Here is a 24,006-nt window from a genome sequence, read left to right on the forward strand (position 1 = left end):
CAAAGCCCTTATCACATGCCCTGCCATAAGGATATTTCTCAAGCATGAACCTGACAAAAATAGCTTCCGAATTTGCCTTCCAGAATCTTAAAAAGATATGCTTAGTTTCTCTCCACTGTTCCATATTCATTCTATTTTCTCTGCCTCAATTACCATATCAGATCCTTTCTGGAGTGGTGCATACATATCACTTATGTTTCCTTTCTCGGCACTGTAATTCCTGTCCAGCTCCGAGACTTTTTCTTTGTCCTCTCACCACCTACAGCTTTATAGATCCCACACAAGCATTTACCAAAAAAAGACAAAAGAAAGAAGAAAAGAGATTTTTTAAAATTATGGATAAGTTACCATCTACAGGGTTTAAAGAATGAGCGGAGAATGGGGCAAGTGCGCTTTGATTCGAAGCCATTGTCATGGCAGCTTTCGCCCACGTGGTAGTTGGCAGGAGGTGTGGGGAGTCGTCCGAAGAGTCGGGTCGGTCACTATGTGATTACTTAAGATGGAGAACCCCGGATGCCGTAGAGTTGCTTAAGTTGACAGGACTGCAAGCAGAGGGGTCAGAGGATACCGCAGAACATAAACATACACAGCCGCATCGTCAGACGGTGGCTTTTCAGAATTAATTTGAACCACAAAAGGGAAAGCAACTGAAGTTACTGGAAGGCATGAATTGATTGCTCAGTTTTATTATTCCTAACTTTATGCTGTAACAGAACTTAATGGCCTTCCAATAAGTGACTAATGATAGAATATAAAGAGGAATAACTACTGCAGTTTACGTTTTAAAATCATCCCAAACTGCTTAAAGTTATCAGTTGTGCTTAGCAGGTGCAGATAAGTAGTTTTGAGGGGATTGCACAGGTGATGATAATAACACCTTCCTTCAGCTCTCACATTACCTTTTACTCCCAGAACAGGGATCCAGGGGGAAAAGTGCTGTATCAGAATTTTAAATTCGCTGACTCAAAGTGAATTTCTTTAATATTCATTTTCAGTGTGAATGAAATAATCCATGCCTTTGTCTTGTTAGCATGTGTGCACCTATCAAATCCATGCAGCGACTTGGAAACTTTTTTTTTTCTTTTAAGTACACTGGGTCAATTTTATTTTTTATATGGATTCTCTTTACCTGAGAAAAATTGGAATTCAGAAAGCATCTGAACCTTGTTCAAAGAAAAAAATATTATAAAAGGGTTTTTGAACATGATGAAGACAATAGCTGACAACAGAGTATCCATTCAAGTTCTGTTTGGATGTACTACAGGTTTGTTGTCTTTAACTATATAATGAAATCAGTCTCACTTTGTCAATAATGTGGTAGCTGGTTTATGTATCTGTGACTGAGTGCAGAAGTACAAACATATCTTATTGGTCATAGTTCTGAAATGGTATCTAGAATATGAAGTTAAAACTGCTTTGTTTACCTCTTTAGGAGGACATCTGGCTGCTGGAATAACGGGGGGAGACGCATTTGGGATTCTGAGTGAACAGTTTGCATCTTAAGCATGCTCTCTCTATAGATCTAGTATATCTCAATGGCTCTAGTCAGTCTAGACTGAAAAGTAGATCAATAAAATATGATTCTATAAATAGGACCAAGTTCAAAGCTGATAGAATCTTGTCCTACTGTTGAAAATATTACTTTTTAACATCCCTTAAAATATTCACATAGGATCTACTATTTTTCCAGTGACTGAAACATGCTGGAATTTTGTCATAAATGTGAGTATGTACCACAGCAGTTTCCCTGCCTCAAGATGAGAACTACCACAAATAGAACAGAATGTAAAGCATCCAACTCTTGATTTCAGCTCAGGTCCTGGTCTCAGGGTTGTGAGTTCAAGCCCTGCCTTGGGCTCCATGTTCAGTATGAGTCTACATCAATCAATCAATCAATCAAAGATCACTTCTCAGTGGTAGAAGGTCTAGAAGCCACATTGCACCTCCTGGACCAAACCAAGACCGACTACTACCATTTTAGGAGAACATACTCTCATGATGCGACCCAACAAGTGGTTGTTCTAGGACTGATCAGTGGAGAGGAGGTTGTTTTGAATATTTCAGATCCCAAACTTAGATTTTTACAAATTCTTATTTGGTTTTTAAGAATGGATCTAGGAAGAAAATGTGTTTTATTGTGTATTTCTCATTATTTTTGTAAACGTGCTTAAATGAAGATTTCACTGCTAAGGATTAGAATCTTTAGTCCTTAAATTAAGTACCTGAGTTTCCCTCTGCCCCCCCAACCACCCCACCCCTGCCAGTTCCTTTCTAAGTTCCATCCTATTGGCTGACAGTCTCTCATAAAACTCATGGAACTTCAGGGCTGCGAGGGAGCTGGCTTGGTCAAAAGAAAGCGACCCCTTTGTTACCCATCTTTTTTTTTTTTTTTTTTTTTTAAAGATTTATTTATTTGACAGAGAGAAATCACAAGAGAGGCAGGCAGAGAGAGAGGAAGGGAAGCAGGCTCTCCACGGAGCAGAGAGCCTGACGTGGGACTCGATCCCAGGACCCCGAGATCATGACCTGAGCCGAAGGCAGCGGCCCAACCCACTGAGCCACCCAGGCGCCCCTGTTACCCATCTTTAACTCATGAAATGTACTATACTTGGTAGAGAGAGAGAGGGAGTGCTGCATTGTGGAAAGGCCGTGGCTTTGAAGTCAAAGACCCAAGTTTGAGTTCTCCCATGCCTTTTATTAACTTTATAAAGAGCCATTTAGCTTTACAGCCACATCACCATTTATGGCCCCAGTTAAGGCAGTTTCATAATCTGTCAGACACTCCTAGCAACTTTCTAGCAGGGTCACCAAAGGGAAGAAATGTCACAGTGGGCCTGAATCATCCAGCACACAGGCGTGGAACCAATGGAAACGATGATTCTTAACTCAAGACCTGTGACCCCAGATGGCAAAAAAGGACACTCTTTCAGTCTTTCAAATTGTTTGGAAAGATTGGAACAGTTCCTTTCGAATGAAGATCTTTATGGATAGAGACTGAGAAGAGCTATTTCTCTTGAAATCCTGTTAACCCTGGACTAGGGGACAGTGAAAATAGCCCTGGGACATTGAGATGGGGCCCGGGGTGGCTCACAGTGGCCTTGAAATAAGACACTCAGTCTCCTTGAGACGTATCTTCATTTGAAAAACAAAGCAAGCCCCAAAATATCTTTGCTTCCCATCTTACGGGTTTATTTAAGGAAGCTGTCTTCGAGCAGGAGAGCCCTCTACCAAGGGATTTCATGGAAAGCAGCTCACTGTCTGGAAGGATCCGCTCCTTTCATCTTTGCTCCTGCTGTCACTTCACTGACACGTAATTAGCAGTTTGTGGGATGCTATTTAGATTTTCTTTGCATCCAACATTCTGCTGTTAATTCTCTGTGAAGCTGACTAACTTGAGGTGATTTAAAAAATCTGAAGTTGAAGGTGTTCCGGCAACTGCTATCTGAGCATGAAGGAGAAGGGCATAAATAAAGATGAAGAAATACTACAACCACACAAGCACCTGCTTATGACTTCCTTCTACCAGCACAGAGCCAACAACTTCCAAGAAGGAGGAAAAAAGTGAGGAGAGGCAACAAGGGAAAACCATACATTTATTAAGAGGCATGAAAATGCATAAACTCATTTATAAATAAATGTCGACTTTACCCAGTGAAAAAATAGCTAAAATCCATGAGTGAACTGGATTTTACATTTGAAATGATTACATATTTGATCTCCAATTTCCCCTCCATTGTGATGTCTTAGTAGCAGCAATTTTGCAATGACTATAGAAAAAGCTGTTACCAAGATTTTCATATGGGGGGAAATTATTCAAGAATTGTCTTTAAAAATGAACCAGTGCAAACAAATTCAGATTATAAGGGATACAGTAAGTCCTAGGGCTTATCTTCAGAAGAGTAGAAAATAAAAATCCCAAACATTTATTCATTAAGAAATGAAAAAGCGAACTACATTTTGATCATTGAAAAATAATACATATGGATATTATAAAACGTTCTTAACCAGTTATAATAATTACACTTAGAAATGTTCATTCAAGTACTAGTGTTCAATAAACATTCTAATTCCCATTAAAAGTAACACTAGGTATAGACTTGCGTGGACAATTACTAATTCTGATTTAATAATAACAAAAATCACATCAACAGAAGGCAGTGACCCTTAAAATACTGTATTTTTTGTCTGTAAATGGTTTTTCACAGTCTGTATGTGTTATCTGTGAGAACCCAAGGAACATCTCACGACAGCTAATTAAGTCCTTTCTATAAAATAACTCTTGATATTACAGAAACAAACATGCTAAAACACAAGTTTAACTTTAAAAATAACCAAGCAGAATCCGTTTTCTTTGGCAAGAAATTGTTAATTCTTTACCAAATATTGGTTTCCTGTTGTGTAGACACTATTAGGACACTTCTTTGGTATTTACCAAAGAGCTATGAAATAATCTCACGATGTTTCATTGACTAGGGTACCATGATAGCAATGCAGAGCTATGTCAAATTTGCACTGAAATCAACCGGGTTTCCTTGATTACTGTTGTTAACAGATCTTCCTTCAAAAAGCTCCCTCCTAATCCTGGCCTGAGTCTCAGGCTTTAACAAAAGTTCCTTTATCTGTTTCACTTTGGACTTCAGACTCATCCTTTCTCGGTGCAAAGCTTCTTTAATTAAGTCCCGGAGTCCAATAGGTTTCTTGCCTAGGGAAAAAAAAATTATATAATACATTTTACAAACAAATGCCAGTGAAAAATATGAAATATGGCACACTGACTTATCAAAAGAAGGTTAAAAGAAACCTTTAAGATGTTGCCCACGTTTCGTAGAAAAGGCTGCATTTTGCCAAAAATATATCATTTGCATGAAACCAATTTACTGTAAATAAAAATCACGGCATAGCAACAGCAGACGGATGACAGACGTGAGACATTATGGACCAACAGCATGGACAACAAATTCAACAGTGATTATTTTACACTTAGCACTTGTTAGCTGTGTGTGTGTTTTGGCTTCAGATAAAGTGGTCAAGTGCCCTGTTAAGCAATATAAATGGCAGTATTCCAGTGACGGCCAGGCCCCTTCCATGGCCTCTAACTTGAGTCCACGAGGCATAACCCCAAGTTCCCTCTCCCTCGGCCATGGCGGAAGGCAAGTGAAACCTGGGCCATTCTTCTGGAAGTTAATTTCCTCTGCTAGTCCCAGCACTCCACTTCTCTTCTGTTGTGTTTCAGAAACGCAAACACATTGATCAGGAAAGTAGTAGGCAATCTCCACGGATTGGACAAGAGACACTGAAACAGCACAATGCAAATTAGTCCGTTGACTCAGCAGAGGGGAGCGGGATGCTTCTCACGGAGCCGCGGGGCCTGCCTGCATTGGGCTCTCATTTCCTGTTGTTGAACTGTCAGTGCCAGGCCTATCAGCCTCTTGAGTTTTCACAGAGCTCCCATCCCCTGGCTTGCTTTTGTTCTGTGTTTCTTCCAGATACTGCTGGACAGCCTTGAGCACCGCGTTCTCCACCAGCCTCTTACTGAGCCTTACCAGTTCAGCATCATCGGGCTCACCTCCATTCTTATCACCTACATTCCACAATAGAGAAGAGAGGTCACTGAGGTCATAGTGCCACAGACACTCGGCATGCAGGGGCCGCTACTTCGCTTAGTTAAAGAGCACAAGCATCCTTTCAATCTGATAATTTGGATCTATAAATCCAAGAACACTGTCGTGGCTTTTCACTTGGTATTTGCAGAAACAGGAAATGGCCTATTCCCGAAGATTTCAGATTGAAAAGTAGTTTCTTTCTTTCTTTCTTTATTTGACAGAGAGAGATCACAAGTAGGCAGAGAGGCAGGCAGAGAGAGAGTGAGAGGGAAGCAGGCTCCCTGCGGAGCAGAGAGTCCGATGCAGGACTCGATCCCAGGACCCTGAGATCATGACCTGAGCCGAAGGCAGCGGCTTAACCCACTGAGCCACCCAGACACCCCTGAAAAGTAGTTTCTTAACCCCAATCTAAAAATATGCCACCTTGCCATGCTGGAAGCTTCCCGTTTCTAGAATTTTTGTTCTTCTCTCATCCAAGGTTATTTGCTACTATAAAAGTTCATGTGCCCACCACCTGGAGCCTCAGGCATGTGAATTCACCAACTAGATCTGCATCTGCTTTCCCTTCATTTGGTCACCACCAAATGTCAGGCGATCAAGATTTCCCAATCAACTAACTACTTAAATCACTCGTTTTTTAAATGTCTGGCCCACAGGTTGATTGTTAATAAGCTTTCACCACTCCCAGGAAGACAAGGGCTGTTACTACTGCTAGGAACTGTTTCAAATAAGCTTGTAAAAACGAATACTCCTTTGACTCTCAGTGCTATCACTGCAATTTAAGAAATAAGAAACTCTTCCAGAATTAGGATGACAACAGTAAATTACTAGATGTTAATACTTGATGGCCACGGGCCATTTGGGTGGCTCAGTTGGTTAAGCGTCTGCCTTTTGCTCAGGTCATGATCCCAAGGTCCTGGGATCGAGTCCCACATCGGGTTCCCTGTTCAGCAGGGAGTCTCCTGCTATCCTCCCCTTGCTCTTGTTCTCTCACTTGCTTGTTCTCTCTCTCTCAATAAATAAATGAAATCTTAAAAAATTTCTTTATGGTAATTTTATTTCCTTGCTAGTTATGATCAAGGTTTAATTTTTCCATCTTTCATTATACTGTAAAATGGCTGGTTTTCATTTATTTCTCCTATGCTAGACATTTCCCACTCCCTCTCTTCCCTGTCTCCATTAACTGGGGAAAAAACACAAGGAGGTCATCTCTCATGCCATTCAGTCCCTCATTTCCTTCTACCGAGCTGCTAACCCCGGAAAATAGATGATTGGAGGCAAAGACATTTGAGCACCTAAAAAATTATAAACAAATACTAACAGACCTCAAGTGAGTGACAGACAGCAACATAAAAACAGTAGGGGACTTCAATATTCTACTTTCAACAATGAATAAATCATCCAGACAGAAAACCAACTAGGCTTGAACTGTACTTTAAACCAAATGGACCTAAAATATAATATACATAATAGACAGAACATCCATAACATACCATAACAGTATGGTATTGGCATAAAAACAGAAACAAAGACCAGTGGAGCACAATCTAGAGCCCAGAAATAAGCTCACGCAAATATCGTCAACTAATATTTGACAATGGAGCAAAAAAAACAAAAACAAAACAATGGCGAAAGGATATGTTCTTCGATAAATGGTGCTTGAAAGACTGGACATCCACATGCAAAATAATGAAACGGGACTCCTATCTCATGCACACTCACAAACATTGACTGGAAATGGAATAAGGACTTAAACATAAGACCTAAAACCAGAAAACTTCTAGAAGAAAACAAAGGAAAAAAAAAAAACAACTACTTGACATTGGTGTTGGATGATTTTTTGGGATGACACCAAAGAGCAAGAAATGAAAGTAAAAATCAGCAAGTGAGACTATCTCAAAATAAAAAATTTCCTGCACAGCAAAAGAAATAATTAACAAAATGAAAAGCAATCTACAGAATGGGAGGAAATATTTGCAAATCATATATCTGATAAAGGGTTAATATTCAAAATACATAAGGAACTTACTCAACTCAACAGCAAAAACACAGACAATCCAACTTAAATATTGGCAGAGGATGTGAATAGACATTTTTCCAAGTAAGACATACAAATGGTTCACACATACATGAAAAGTGCTCAGTATCTAATCATCTAATCATCTCAGTATCTAATCATCAGGGAAATGCAAATCAAAACCACAGTGAGCTATCACCCCACACCTATTAAATAGTTATCAAAAAAAATAAGAGGTAACAAATACTGTCAAGGATCTGGAAAACGGGGACTGTTGATGGAAATATAAATTGGTGCAGCTATTATTGAAAACAGTATGGCATTTCCTCAAAAAATTAAAAATAGAATTACCATATGATCCAGTGATCCCAGTTCTAGGTATATATCTGAAGAAGATGAAATCACAATCTCAACAAGCTCTCTGAGCTCCCCTGTTCATCACAATATATCTCACAAGAGCTAAGACAAGAAAACAACCTAAGCGTACAACGATGAATGGATAAAGAAAATGAAATGAGGTATTTATGTAAAATGAAATATTCAGCCATAAAAAGGACATCCTGCCATCTGTGACAACATGGATGGAACTTGAGGGCATTATGCTAAGTGAAAGAAGTAAGACAGAGAAAGACAAATACTGTGTGATCTCATTTATAGGTGAAATCTAAAAACACTGAACTCAAAGTAACAGCAAGTAGAATGGTGGTTGCAAGAGACTAAGCAGGGCTGAAAAATGAGGAATGTTGGTCAAAGGGAGCAGATTTCAGTTATAAGATCAATAAGTTCTGGGGATCTAATGGACAGCATGGCATTATAGTTAACAACACTATATCATACATGTGAATGCTGCAAGAGGGTAGAGCTTTAATGTTCTCACTATACCAACAACAAAATATAATTATGTGAGGTAAAGGATGTGTTCACTAATGTCTTTGTGGCAAACATTTTGCAATATATATGTGTGTCAAATCATCATTAAACTTATAAAATGTTATATGTCAATTATATCTCAATAAACCTGGGAAAGAAAAAGAAGCAATGAGACTGCTAACACATAAAGGTTGGCTCAGTTTTGGAGTATCACCCAAGGACTCCGGAAGGCAAATGTCCAGTGTTGCACTTGCATCCTTAGGTCTGGGACAGGTTGGTTACTAAGGGTATAAGCTGGAGGATGGATAACTATTTTCTATCCTTACATGACAGGGATTGAACTACAGAAGCACATATGCTCAGGGTGAGAACTGGTCTCCAACCCTCCTTCTGAGCCCCACCATTTCTATTTAACACATGTCCAGGACCAACTCTGTTTATAACCATCATTCCTAGCAACACCCAGGAAGATGGGAGAAAGCCTAAAGACTCATCTAGACCTGCTACCAAGGGGAGCCCTTAGTAACTGCTTTCCCCTCAAAAGCAGATTTATGGCACTCCAGATCCATCATTAAAGTTCTAGAAAGAATATCTGTGGTGCAAAATATGCTTAGAATTGAGTAAGCTTCAACTCTATAATATCTACATAGAAGTTACTGAACATAAATATGTCAGGATATTATCAAAAGGAAGATAAAGAAATTCTTACTGATACTACATTTGGGGATAATTTAAGACCATTTTTATTAGTAAGAATGAATGAATATATTATATAATACTGAAAGGATTTTACCTTAATCTTACAAGATAGTGTTTATACTGTATTGCTGATACCTCCAAATGTGTTTCCTATCTGGAATTATTTGTATAATGGCTCTTCAAACTTAAGAGGGTGGGGTGCCTGGGTGGCTCAGTGGGTTAGGCATCCAACTCTTGATTTAGGCTCAGATCATGATCTCAGGGTGGTGACATCGAGCCTTGCATCGGATTCCACACTCAGCAGTGAGTCTGCTTGAGATTCTCCCTCTCCCTTAGCCCCACACCTGCCATTTTATGCTCATGTGCTCCCTCTCACAAAAACAAAACAAAACAAAAACATAAAAACACTTAAAAAGGGAAAATCAAGCTGCAAATGAAGGAAACTCTAAGTACCCGCCAAAACACCAGAAATGACTACATCCATCATCCTACTGATGCTGTGCGCCTAGACCAAAGAACCTGTTCCTCCGGGCTGTCCCCTACCCTCCACGGCTTTAACATCAGTCGTGATATCACTGATCCTCAGTAAGACAGCTGGGCTGTATTGGAGTCTAATCATAACTCATTCTCTAAGATGCCTCAGGTCAAAAAATGTGTTTCTGAGATTTTTCTGGGTCTACTATGAAGTGTTTCCACTACTTCAGAGATTAAAAACACAAAAACCTTCCCACAAAAAGCTAATTTTCCCTTCTGAGTTTCCTATTTCTAATTATGCATTTACTATTATCCAAGTCAACCAAGCTCAAAACAAGATTGTCACCATCTCTAACAGTTTCATGTCCCTCATCAACCCATTTAATCACCAAGCCCCAGAAATGTGCTTTTCACAATTTCCCCTCTCTTTCAATGCGTCTGGTACAACACCTCTATATTACTATTTCTAAAATGTCCCTTTTAGTCTCCAATGACTCTATGGGAAAATTTAAACTGGTCTTCCTAAGCTTTCTAGAACTGATCTTTGGTGACCTCCACATGGCTGTGCTTCCACTGTGAGCTTCCGCTATCTCCTGAGGAGCCCCAACATTGCCCTCTATTTCTACATGGCCTTCCCTTTCTCTAATGAAAATTCCACCGCTCCATGAAGCCTTCCCTGACTAACCCAGCAGGAAGTGGCTCCAGGAACTCGGGCTGCAGGGAGAGTACATGGTCATTTGATCATTCATTCACATAAGCACTAAGGACCTACAAGATACCTGGCTATTCTAGACTATGGGGACACAGCAGAGGACAACACAAAGTCCTACTGGTTTTCCTTTCTTATTTTCTTCACAAATTATGAGCCTTGTTTATTAACGTATTTATTCAACAACTACTGATTGAGTGTCTGCTCTGCTAAAATCCGGTCCTGAGTAGAGAAAACATGTCCTAGGCTTCTCAGTCATCCCTCAATCATGAAGGCTCAACAAGTATTTTTCAGTTCAATGAACAGTGGATTAAAGTCCTTAAAGGACTGTAAGTGTTCCTATCTTGCTGTAAGGATAGCACACCTTGGCCAGAAATTTACATTTAGTATTCATTTAAAGCAAAAGCAGAGAATTCCAGAGTAATCCAAATAGTCATGTGAAAATCTCTAATCACCTGGCTTGATAAACCGAGTCAATATGACAAAATATCCAGCCTATTGGACAAATATTAACCATCTACAATAACTAACCAACCAACCAAAAAAGCAAAGAAATTTATAAATGAATCTTCCAGATCTATCCTGAATCCCACCTTAGGATTTCCACAAAGCACCCTCAAGGCTATTTATGTCACCTCAAGGAAGCTCCTACCAGCTCTGCCATATTCATAGGAGAGTTGTTCTGTGTAAAACAGCTCAGAGTTGCAAATTTCACATGTGAATGAGATGGTAACTTTAAGAAATGTCCATATTGTATTTGAAGACTGTTCACATAAATCTGAAGTTTGAACTTATGTATTTCAATTTGGTATGCTAAAAAGTACTGAATTAATGTAATAATCCTTTTCTTTTTTTTGTAATATTGTAATCTCAATTCAGAATTTAACTGAAAATATAAAACCTGAATGATTTCTATATAGTAAATTGAACTGTAAAGGTAATTTGTGTGTGATTCTGAATACACAAGATAAAATGTTTTTATTCCTCAAAAAAAAAGGTTCATCACAGAGCCTTGAAAGTGTGCAGCAATTGAAAAAGCATGTATCTCCATTCCAGTAAGACCTTATTTGTAGTCCCACTTTCAACAGACTTAGATCAACTTAATTAACAAGAGGCATCTAAAGATTAAAGTTATACTGATTTTTCTTCTGCTTACTACTTGAATAAATATATGTCTCCATAGTGACCCCTAAGATAAATAGCTACTTTTCTTTAACCTGAAGGATAGTTTAAAACAGCATTTCAACATGCCATTGCAAGGTATACAAACTATCTTTTATATTTCAACAAAGGTACACACAAAAAATATTCTCAACCTATGAAGCAAATTCTTGATAAAATTTTCTTTCCTGGTCAGGTTGGGTTATTTAATATCATACCTACTTAAAGTGAGAGATTAACCTTTGTCTTTGACACTGTTATTTTAGAAGTATTCCCCAGAATATCTTTAATCAATTTCTTGGGAGAATACTAAAAATATAAAAGAAAGGCAATGGGAAACTCTGTTAATCCCACCAAATACTATTTTTCCCTAAAAGAAGACCTAAACTTTCAACAAATTTCAAGTAAGCAATTCCACACTCTAAGAATTCTAACATCATTAACCCACTGTGTGTACCCATGATTCTGTTTTTGTTTATAACACCTGAGATCTCTGATACCAATACAATCTAGAGAGAAAATTTAGTTTCGTGGTTAAAAAAAAGAAGTTAATTCCTTTGTGGTAACAAAAATATGTTCTACCTACTAGAATAATTTAAGATCAACATGAATATGGTTCAGCTGTCCTTCTGTGTGAGTTAACTTCTTAATTGATGTCACATAGTGGGCTTCAGGAACCATCACCATTCCCCACCCACCACAAATATCTATTTGTCTTGACAACAATGAATGGTGCTAGGACTGCCTGGGTGGTTCAGTCTGTTCAGCGTCTGACTCTTGGTTAGCTCAGGTCATGAGCTCAGGGTCATTGGACTGAGCCCTATGTCTGGCTCTGTGTGGAGTCTACTTGAGATTCTCTCCCTCTTTCTTCCCCTCTGCTCCTCTACCCACTCACACTCTCTCCTTTCTCTCTCAAATAAAGATCTAAGTTGGGGGAAATTGGAGGGGGAGATGAACCATGAGAGACTGTGGACTCTGAGAAACAAACTGAGGGTTTTGGAGGGGAGGGGTGTGGGGGTTTGGGTGAGCCTGATGGTGGGTATTATGGAGGGTACGTATTGCATGGAGCATTGGGTGTGGTGCATAAACAATAAATTCTGGAACACTGAAATGAAATGAAATAAAATAAAATAAAAAGAATAAATCATGCTAAGATGTTCTAAAAGAGAACAAAAGAAATCTTGCTTACAATTCCATGTAAGTCCAAGGGAGAAAGTACAACCACATTCAAAGTACTCAATTGTCCCAATCAAAATCTCAGCATATTATTTTATAAATATCAACAAACTGATTCTGAAGTTTCTATGGAGAGGAAAAAATAACATAATAGCTAATGCACTACTGAAGAAGGAGAACAAAGGTGGATGACTGACACCTCTCAACTTCAAGACTAGCTATAAAACTCTAATGAGACAGTCTGGTATTGACAAAAGAATAGATAAATATATCACTGGGACAGAAAGAGAGAGCCTAGAAATAGACCCACACAAAAATAGTCAACTGATCTTTGAAAAACAAGCAAAGCAATACAATGGGGCAAAGAGAGTCTCTTTAACAATAATCCTGGGACAACCGGACATCCACATACATGCAAAATAATGAATCTAGTCACAGACCTCACACCCTTCATAAAAATTAATTCATATGCATCACAGACCTATTATAAAATGCAAAACTATAAAACTCTTAGCAGAGAAGATAAGAGAACATCTAAATGACCTTGGGTAAAACAATGGACTTTTTTGCTATAAAACCAAAAATAACAACCCATGAAAGAAATAACTCATAAGCCAGACTTCAGAGAAATTAAAACCTTTTGCTCTGTGGGAAAAAAAAAAAATGTGAAGCTAACAGGACTACAAGCCACAGATCGGGAGAAAATATTTTTAAAAAGAACTCTTATCCAAAATATGAAAAGAACTCTTCAAAACTCAACAAGAAGAAAACAAACAACTACCTTCAAAAATGGGCCAAAGATCTTAATAGAAACCTCATCAAAGAAGACCTATAGATGGTGAATAGGCATATGAAAAGGTGTGCCACATCATAAGCCATCAGGGAAATGCAAAGTAAAACAATGAGACCCCAGTACACACCTATTAGAATGGCCAAAATCCAGAACACTCACAACACCAAATACTTGTGATGGGGCTACAGAAACTCTCCTTCATTGCTGGTGGGAATGCAAAATGTTTCAGCCACTTTGGGAGTCAGCAGACGGCTTCTTACAAAACAAAACATGTTCTTACCATACAATCAAACAACACAGGCATTAGTATTTACCCAAAGTAGCTGAAAATTTAGGTCCACACAAAAACCTGCCCAAGGATGTTAACAGCATCTTTTTTTAAATGTTAACTCTTTTAGCTCAATTTTGTATTTATTTTGGTTTATAGCATCTTTATTCATAATTGCCACACCTTGAAACCAAGATGTCCTCTGGTAGGTGAATGGATAAACTTTGGTACCTCCAGTTAATGGAATAATACTATTTGGTGCTAAAAAGAAATGAGTTATCAAGCCATAAAATGACACAAAAGAACCTCAAATGCATATTACCAAGTGAAAGAAGCCACCCTGGGAAGGGTACATACTGTATGATTCCAACTATATGACACTGTGGAAAAGGCAAAAGTATGGACACAGTAAAAAGATCAGTAATGGTCGGGGGGGGGGGGGGCAGGGGAGAGTTAAATAAGTAGAGCACAGAGGATTTTAGGGCAGTGAAAATATTCTGTAAGAGACCATAAGGATGGATACATGGCATTCCATGCTGTGCTCAGCCCAGAGCATGTACAATACCTAGAGTGAACCGTAAAGTGAAGGAGGCTATGGGTGGTAATGATGCGTCAGTGTAGCTTCATCAGTTGTAACAAAGTATCACTCTGGTGAGAGATACTGATGGTGGGGAAACTATGCATATGTGGGGGACAGAGACTGTACAGGAAATCTCTTTATCTTCCTCTCAGGTTTTCTGTGAACCTAAAACTCTTTTTAAAAAAATAATATAATAAAGTCTAAATTAAAGAAAAAGTAGTCATTAGCTCACATCCCAACTCTCAGGAACTTCACGTGGTATCTGAACAAAGCCTTCCTAGGCATCTTCTCATCACTTGCACCATTCCTGCAGCATAATCGTGGCCCCCTTAGCAGTGGATTTTTTCTCTTTTTGACTGAGCTTACCTTTTCTTTTCATCTACCCAGATAAAAAGAAACGCTAATAGAGATCTATAGGTTATTCTAAAAACTGGGGTGGCACACTCAACTTCTTGCACACCGCTTGCAACTTATCTGTGACAAGGGACAGATCAAGAATTGTTCCCAACAGCACATTTAAACTCACACTGTCCTTGGGCACTTATCCACCTGAAATATTAGCTGTCAACACCCCAGGAAACAGAGTTCCTGTAAATAAAGCTCCCCTCCTCTTGCAGAATACCAAAATTCCTTCCCACCTCCAACATACACACACCAGAAAATTTTAGAAACAAAATACCAAAGCTGTATTTTAAATTCTTTCTATAACACAAATTTCAAAAAGGAAAAAAAAAAAAGCCTTTGTAGGTTTTATTCTGGGTTCAGTAGCACAGATGATGCTGTGTGAAAAATGGACAATCCCCACCACCCCCAAGGGATCCTGGAGATCACTACATTGTAGGTCCCTCCATCTGCCCTACTCTAGCCATTTTTAAATTGGAGGGGGCAGATAGCAGGCAGCTAAACTGAATATCACTAATAGATCCGAGAGGAAACAAAGAGGGGATAAGGTCCCAACAGGCAGTCGCCCTACAGTCTGAGTGGGCCAGGACACGACCCACACAGCCTCGGCCAAAACTGTCATAATGAGAAAGTGTTATGAGGCTCTCAGGCCTTTTGTTAACACAGCTAGTGCTGCCACCTCCAGAGTCTTCACTTCCCTCCACTGTTCCCCAAGTCATAGCCTGAAGCCAGCCCCTTGATCCACACATCCCTGCAAGAACCTTATAGGATTCTTGCAAAGACTCCAGGTCACATGGCTTAGGATGCTTTCTATGACTTGTCCTCTTAAGACTGCTCTTCATGCAGTAATATCAGAGAAGTGACAAGACACATTTGCTGGATGTTTGTAGGTCAAACAGCCTACCAAAGAAATCTTTCCAGACATCATGTAATAATAATCTCTTGTAGAGATTTCTCTTTTTCATCTTCATCTTCATCTATCTGTAACATTAGTTCTCTGAGTCCTTATTATGACCTACACTGTTCTCTATACAATTTCTACTGTAATGCTATCATTTCTTATTAGAAGCCTTGGTGATGAGCTAGAATTAAGGGTAGTGATGTGATAGAACTCCTAATATGTGTGTAAGGAGAGAAAAATATGTATGTATAAGTTTGACATCCAATTCTGCTATTTTCTAACTGCACAGCCTTGTTCACAATCTCTCTAAACGTAAATTTCCCTTCAATAGGCCACTCGTGAGGATAATATAGCTTGCACTGTTGTTGGAAGCATTAAAGATAAGGTATGGAAAGTGCCTAACATTGCACCTAGAACATATTAGGCTCTCAAAATATGGTAGGTATTTTATTAGTACATGTTATACACATATTATGATTAGATCTGAGTTCAATTTATTTTAAGAAGGATGAGCTCAATACTTACTATAAGCCAATCATTAGTTCACTCAAACATTTTATTTAGTGCCTACTATGTGCCATCATTAAGTATTTAAAAATAAATAAAATCAGAGTGCCTGAGTGGCTCAGTTGGTTAAGCATCCAACTCTTGATTTCAGTTCAGGTCATGATCTCAGGGTTGTGAGATCAAGCCCCTCATCGGCTTCCATACTGAGCATGGAGCCTGCTCAAGATTCCCTCTCTCCCTCTTCCTCTGTCCCTCTGTCCCTTGCTTGCTCTCTTGCAAATAAATAAATAAATAAATAAACAAACAAAATCTAGTCTCTGACCACAAAGAAGTCAGTCTAGGAAGATGACCAATAAATAATGATTGTAAAACAACAGGTTAAGGGCTATGATCAAATATGTTCAAGGTCCCATGGAATTGGGAAGGGATAACAAGGTTAATTTTCACAGAGGAGGTATTTCAGCTCACTGAATAGGAGTTTCAGGCATGGGGGTAGAGGCAGTAGGAAGGTTTTCCTAGACATAACAAAGGCATGAGTATGTGCTAAGAAGAATGAAAATGCATGATGCAGGTAAGGAACTAGAGGTACTTCCACGGCATAAAGAGTTCAGTGTGTCACGGGGAGGATGGGGGGAGGTGTAGGAGGAAAGAAGGCTGGAGAGCAAGTACAGATGAAAGGTCTTACACACCATGCTATGGAGTCTAAGTTCATTCTATAGGCAATAGGCACTTATTGCAGAATTTTAAGGATAACATATTTTAGAAAATTCACTGTAATAGCCATGTGGAATATGGAAGAAGTATTTGAAAGGGGTAAAAACAGAGACAAGTTTTTACAGTAGACAAAAAGAGAAACAATGAGAACTTGAACTTTGGTAGAGACACATTATAGAGACAGTTAAGAAACAGGAATATTGGGTCAGAGAGCCAATTTAATTAGGAAAGGGTTTTAAAGAAAGAAGAAGAGGGGTGTAAAAAATATATATATATGAAGAAATACGGTCGAAAATGTTTGAAATTCAATAAAAACTTAAACTCTAAATTCAAAAAGCTCAAAAATGTCAAGTTTAAGAAATGTAAAGAAAATCACACCAAGGAACATCATGATCAAGCTGCTAAAACCAATATTAAGAGAAAATCATAAAAGCAGCAAAAAGAAAAATGATATATTAACACAGAGGAACAAAGAGAAGGATGATAGCAGAGATACTCATAAGAAACAATGCAAGCCAAAAGACAAGGGTACAACATGTTTAAAGTACTAAAAGATAAAGAAAAGGTAACATAGAACTCTTAATCCAACTGATTATCTTTCAAAAATGAGGGGAAAAGAAAGATTTTTTTCAGACATACAGGTGCTGAGTTAATCATCAGTCAACCAGCACTAGAACAGATATTAAAGGAAGACTTGAAGCAGGAAAAAAAAATGATACCAGACGGAAATGGGAATCTACTCAAAGACAAGAAAGAACTAAAAACTGTATATATGGTAACTATGTAGGTAAAAATGAAAGACTTTTTCCTCATTCTTAATCTCTTTAAAAGACAACTGTTTTGGGGCACCTGGGTGGCTCACACTTGGTTGAGTGTCCAACTTTTTTTAAATTTTAAAAAAATATTTTATTTATTTATTTATTTGTCAGAGAGAGAGAGAGAGCACAAGCAAGGGGAGTGGCAAGCAGAGGGACACCCAGGTTCACTGCTGAGCAAGAAGCCTGATGTGGGACTTGCTCCCAGCACTGTGGGATCATGACCTGAGCCAGAGGCAGACACTTAACTGACTGAGACACCCAGGTGCCCCAGGTGTAACTCTTGATTTCTGCTCAGGTGATAGTTTTGGGGTTGTGGGCTTGGGCTCTGTGTTGAGCTCTGCGCTGGGTGTGGAGCCTGCTTGAGATTCTCTCTCTCTCTCTCTTTCTCCTCGTGTCTATCCCGGCCTTGCTCTCTCTCTCTCTCTCTCTCTCAAAAACAAAAACAAACAAACAAAAAAACTGTTTAAAATGGAGTTTATAAAATACATAGAGCTATAGCACCCAGACGAGGCAGGAAAATGGAAGTAAGTGTTGTAAGATTCTTTTGTTAAATGTGAAGCGGCATACTGTCATTTGCAGGCACACTGTCGTAAGTTAAGAATGTATATTTTAAAACCCTAGAGCAACCACTAAAGTAAACATAAAAATGAACACAGCTAATAAATCAATAATAAACATAGGTGGAATCCTAAATTCTTAATACAAAATAAGGCCATAAAAGAGGAGGAAAAGAACAAAAAGGATATAGGAAAAGCACAAACAAGGTGGGGTGTTTAAATTCGCCCATATTGCTAATCACATAAAACACAGAATGGTCTAAACACTCCAGTAAAATGTTAAAGCTTGTTAATTTGGATAAAAATTAAGAATCAGCTATGATGTCTACCTAAAATCTACTTCAAATATAAAAATACAGAAAGGTTAAAAGTAAAAGGATGGGAAATGATATATCATCTAATGCTACATGAAAGGAAGCTAGAGAGTCAATCAAACAGAGCAGATTTCAGAAAAAAAGAGTATTACCTGAGATAAAGAGGGACATTTTATAATCTTAAGGAAATCAATTCATCAAGAGATTATAAAAATCCTAAATGTGCATGCAACTAATAGCAAGAGCTTCAAAGTACTTGAAGTAAAACCAGATAGAACTGAAAGGATAATGGATAATCCACAGAGTTAGAGATTTTGAGACCACTCTTACACTGATAGAATAGAGAGAGAGAAGTTCAATAAAAATATAGAAGACTTGAACACTAGCAACCAGATCCATCAAACTGACAATTATAAAACACTCCACCTAACAACCACAGGGCACACATTCTTTTTAGTATACTTTTAGAAAACCTTTACAAAAGGAGATCATATTCTGAGCCATAAAACAAGTCTTGATAGATTTAAAATTACCAGCTTATCCAATGCATGTTCCCAAACCACAGTGGAACCAAATGAGAAATCACTAACAGAAAGATACAGATATCTTGAAAGTTACCATTATTTAGAAGTTAAATAACACAATTCTAAATAATCCATGGAGTAAAGAAGAAATAAAAATAAATTGGAAAATATTCTGAACCGAATGAAAATTAAAACACATCAAACTTATAGAATACAGCTAAAACTGTACTTAGGGAAATTTATACCATTTTTGCTTAGATAAGAAAATAAGAAAGGTTAGTCTCAAATCAGTGATCAAAGCTGCCACATTAAAAACACAGGGAAAGAAAAGCAAATTAACCCCAGGTAAACAGAGAGAAAGATATAATAAAGATAATAGTAGAATGAAATAAAAAAACAAATACACAATAGTGAAAAAGCAAAAAAATCAAAGGCTGGCTCTTTGGGGGGGCGGGGGCGGGAATCGATAAGATTGAGAACTCTACCCAAACTGATCAAGAACAAAAACCCAGAAGATATGTATTACCAATATCAGGAATGGGTGAGGGAATACCAGCATCAACCGTACAAACATTAAGAGGATAATAAGGAAATACTATGAACAATTTTATGCCAACAGATGCAAAAAACTAGATGGAATGAGCAAGTTCCTTAAAAGAAACAAACTACCTGATTGTTCAAGGAGAAACAGATAAGTTAAATAGCTCTGATAAAGAAATTGAAATTATAGGGGCACCTGGGTGGCTCAGTGGGTTAAAGCCTCTGCTTTCGGCTCAGGTCATGATCCCAGGGTCCTGGGATCGAGTCCCGCATCTGGTTCTCTGCTCAGCAGGAGGCCTGCTTCTCTTCCTCTCCCTCTCTGCCTGCCTCTCTGTCTACTTGTGATCTCTGTCTGTCAAATAAATAAATAAAATCTTGAAAAAAAAATTGAAATTATAGAGAAAAAAAAATCTTTTGGGGCTCATGGGTGGCTCAGTCAGTTAAAGGTCTGCCTTTGGCTCAGGTCATGATGTCAGGATCCTGGGATCCAGTCCCAGATCTGGGGAGTCCCTGCTCAGTAGGGAATCTGCTTGTCCCTCTTCCACTGCCCCTTCCCTTGCTCATGCGTGTGCACGCTCTCTCTCTCTCTCATAAATAAATAAAATCTTTCCAAAAAAATCTTTCAACAGATGGTCCCACTGTTGGTAAATTCTACCATGTATTTAAGGAAGAAATTTAACCAATTCACAAAATCTTCTGGAAAATAGGAGAAAGAGAACAATTCCCAATCTATTCTTTGATATCTAAGCCAGACAGACACTGTGAGAAAAAAAACTATAGAAAAGTTCCTCTCACAAATAGAGACACAAAAACCTTTGCGAAAATACTGCCATATCAAATATAGCAATGCATGGAAAAGATAATATATCAGAACTAAGAGTTTATTCCAGAAATGCAAGATTGAGTTAACATTTGAAAATCAGTATAATTCACCATACTAACAGACTAAATAGAGAAATACAATCATCTCAATATAGTCAGAAAAAGAATTTGACAAAATTTAATACTCATTCATGATAAACATCATAATAAACACTCTTAGCAAACTAAAAGTAGAAGGAAATAGTCTTAGGCTTAAAAGGGCTTCTATGAAAACCTATAGCAAAGTCATACTTACTGGTAAAATGCAATGATTTTCCCCTGAGGTCAGAAACAATATAAAAGATCTGCTCTCACTAGTACTACTCAGTGTTCTACTACCGGTCGTGGCCAATGCAATCAGACAAAACAACAACAGAAACAAGTAAAAAGCCTCTTAACTGAAAAAGAAGTAGTAAAATTGTCTTCATTCTCAGTGTATATGATCATCTATCTAGAAATCCTAAAGAATCTACAAAATTATGTTCAGCAAGGTCATAGGATGCAAGGACTATATTTTTAAAAGTCAATTGTATTTCTATATACTAGCCACAAACAACTGAAAATTGAAAATTTAAAAGATATTTTTAATAGCATAAAATGTAAAACACTTAGGGATAATTCAACAAAATACACTTTGTATACACCACAAAATTTCCTAAGAAAAATTAAGAAAGACCTAAATAAAGGGAGAAACAAACGATACTCATTGATCAAAAGATAAAATAGTGTTCAGAAGTCAACTCGCCTTCAACTGTTCTACAGATGCAAAGCTGTATCAATCCTAACCCCAACAGGATTTTTCCATAGAAATTGACAAAGTAATTCTAATGTATATGAAAACGTATCAGGAAAATATAAAAGGTATTAGAATAGTCAAAACATTTTTTTTTAAAGAGCAAAGTTGGAAATCTTATATTACCTGATTTCAGACCTATTATGAAGCTATAGAAATAGAGACAGTGTGGGTATTGACATAAAGACAGATATATAGATCAATGAAACAAAACAAAAAATCCAGAAATAGGCTCACAAACACATGGCCAATTGATTTTCCACAAATGTGGCAAGATAATTCAACACAGAGAGAATAATATTTTCCAAAAAATGGTGCTGGGGGCTCCTGGGTGGCTCAGTGAGTTAAACGCCTGCCTTCGGTTCAGGTCATGATGTCAAGATCCTGGGATGGAGCCCTGCTGGTCAGGCTCTCTGCTCAGTGGAGAGTCTGCTTCTCTCTCTCTCTCTCTCTCTCTCTCTCTTTCTCTGCCTCTTCCCAATAACCTCATGCTATCTCACTCTCTCTCAAATAAATAAAATGTTAAAAAACGTGCTAGGACCATGGTACAGGCATATGCTTTAAAAGAGAAACTTACCCCTTATCTCAGACCATATATAAAAATGAACTCATTATGAACCACAGAACTAATATGAGAGCTAAAAGTACAAAGTTTCTAGAGGAAAATACAGAACTTTTTAAGTGACCTTGGATTAGGCAAAGATTCTTAAATAGGATCTCAAAAACAAAATCTACCAAAAAAACCAAAAGGGAGATAACTTGGATTTCATCAAAATGTAAAACTTTTTCTCTTCTTAAGACATTGTTAAGGGGAAAAAGGCAAACCACAGGATGGGAGAAAATACTTGCAAGTTATAGCCATTAAAAAAATGTGTATCCAGAATACAAAAAGAAGTCTCATAACTTAGTAAGAAGACAAAGAAAAAAATTTTAAATGGCTAAAAGAACTGAAGAGTTGCTTCACAAAAGATACACAGATGGACAAGAATAAACATGTGAAAAATGAACAACATCAGTAGCCATCAGGGAAAGGCAAATTAAAGTCACAAAGAGATACCATCACTCACCTGCTAAAATTAAAATTAAAGACTTAACAATATAAGTGCTGGTGAGGGTATAAAGCAACTGGAACTCCTTCCTGTTGGTGGAAATGCAAAAATGGCATAGCAGTTTGTAAAAACAGTTTGGAAATTTCTTTTTTTTTTATGATTTTATTTATTTATTTGAGAGAGAAAGAGCGTGCACAGGTAGGGGGGCATCAGAGAGAGAGGAAGAAGCAGACTCCCCACAAAGTAGGGAGCCTAATGTGGGGATCGATCCCAGGACGTGGGATCATGACCTGAGCTGAAGGCAGATGCTTAACCGACTGAGCCACCCAGGTGCTCCCAGTTTGGAAATTTCTGATAAAACTTGTTCTTACAAAAGTGGGCCATATTCTTGCCATGTAACCAGCAATCTCATTGCTAGATAGAAATGAAAACAAATGAAATGAAAGCATATGGTTACACAAAAACCTATACATAAATGTTTGTACTAGCTTTACTCCTAATTTCCCCAAAACCATCCAAATATATCCTTCAGCTGGTGAATGAACCAACAGGCTATGGTACAGCCACACAACAGAACAGTACTCAGCAACACAAAGGAATGAATTCTGATACATCAACAACACAGATGAATCTAAAATCCCTTATACTAAGTGAAAGAAGTCACAGTCAGTAGACCTCATAATGTAGGATTTCACTTTCATGACATTCTGGAAAATGCAAAACCATCAGTATTGAAACTTGCCAGGGACTAGGGAGAGGGCAGGGGTTGACTTTAAATGGGCACTAGAGGACTAGGGGGATAAGGGAACACTTTCCAGTCTTGATCGTGGTAGCAGTTATATGACCCTACATGTTGATTTCAACTCCCCAAACTGTACACAACACACACAAAGAGTGAATTCTGTTATATGTCAATGACACCTCAATTTTAAACAACACTAAGGAGAATAATTTCTTCCTCACGATGAGGGACAATGTCGGGGTCTACTGGGGTTACCATGTGGACTCGGCAATAAGGAAATCCCGGTGCCCTGTCCCTGTTGGCAGTTAGTACGTAGCTGGTAACATGAATGATTTCCTCAGCTCCTCCCTCTGCTCTAAGGTAAGGCATTTCCCCCGTACTACCTGAAATCTCTTATGGCTGCATGCTTCAGATTCTCCATTGCCTTTCTCTTGAATCATTTTCTTCTGTTGTGCTCATATCAAAATTTGAAAAATAATTTCCAGTGTAATGAACAGGGGTGGTTTCTGAGCATGAATGAAGCCCAAATCATTTTAATTTTCCCCTTCAGTGTACACAACATGTATCATTTGGTCCAATCTGCTCAGAGAGAACAAACTCATGTGGCAACCAGCTCCTGATTGACAAGTGATCACTGTCACACTGTTGTTGACATCTGTATCCAAGGGACACAGGACACACTGTGGGTTGTTTTGTTCACTTATTTTGCCTTGTATTGTTTCTAAGCTGTTCCTTACCACAAAATGCTCTCTATTATATAGAGACCATGGGCTTTTTTCTCCCTGAATTTTGATTCTTGTATTGGAATGTAAGGAGTTCTCAATATCCCTATTTTGCTCAAGGACCACTATACATCATTTTGTGCAAAACTGATTGGGAAGTGCCATTTAAGCAGGAATAAAAGCAGCAGAGATTTCAAACACAAGCCCTGGTA

General features: G+C 38.2%; 2 protein-coding genes across 4 annotated transcripts in view; both read right to left on the minus strand.

Annotated features, from left to right (window-relative positions):
* Positions 1–3,575: 3,575 nt before the first annotated feature.
* AKAP7 (A-kinase anchoring protein 7) overlaps positions 3,576–24,006 on the minus strand; it is a 155,112-nt gene continuing 134,681 nt past the window's right edge. For both annotated transcript variants that reach the window (XM_046005975.1, XM_046005973.1), the window contains one exon: positions 3,576–4,702. In XM_046005975.1, coding sequence (XP_045861931.1) covers positions 4,497–4,702 — 206 coding nt within the window. In that variant the 3' untranslated portion in view covers positions 3,576–4,496. The remainder of the gene's footprint in view (positions 4,703–24,006) is intronic.
* LOC123942047 (A-kinase anchor protein 7 isoforms alpha and beta-like) overlaps positions 4,739–24,006 on the minus strand; it is a 40,598-nt gene continuing 21,330 nt past the window's right edge. For both annotated transcript variants that reach the window (XM_046005977.1, XM_046005978.1), the window contains one exon: positions 4,739–5,581. In XM_046005977.1, coding sequence (XP_045861933.1) covers positions 5,352–5,581 — 230 coding nt within the window. In that variant the 3' untranslated portion in view covers positions 4,739–5,351. The remainder of the gene's footprint in view (positions 5,582–24,006) is intronic.

Source organism: Meles meles, chromosome 5, assembly GCF_922984935.1.
Source record: "Meles meles chromosome 5, mMelMel3.1 paternal haplotype, whole genome shotgun sequence".
Classification (NCBI taxonomy): Eukaryota; Metazoa; Chordata; class Mammalia; order Carnivora; family Mustelidae; genus Meles; species Meles meles.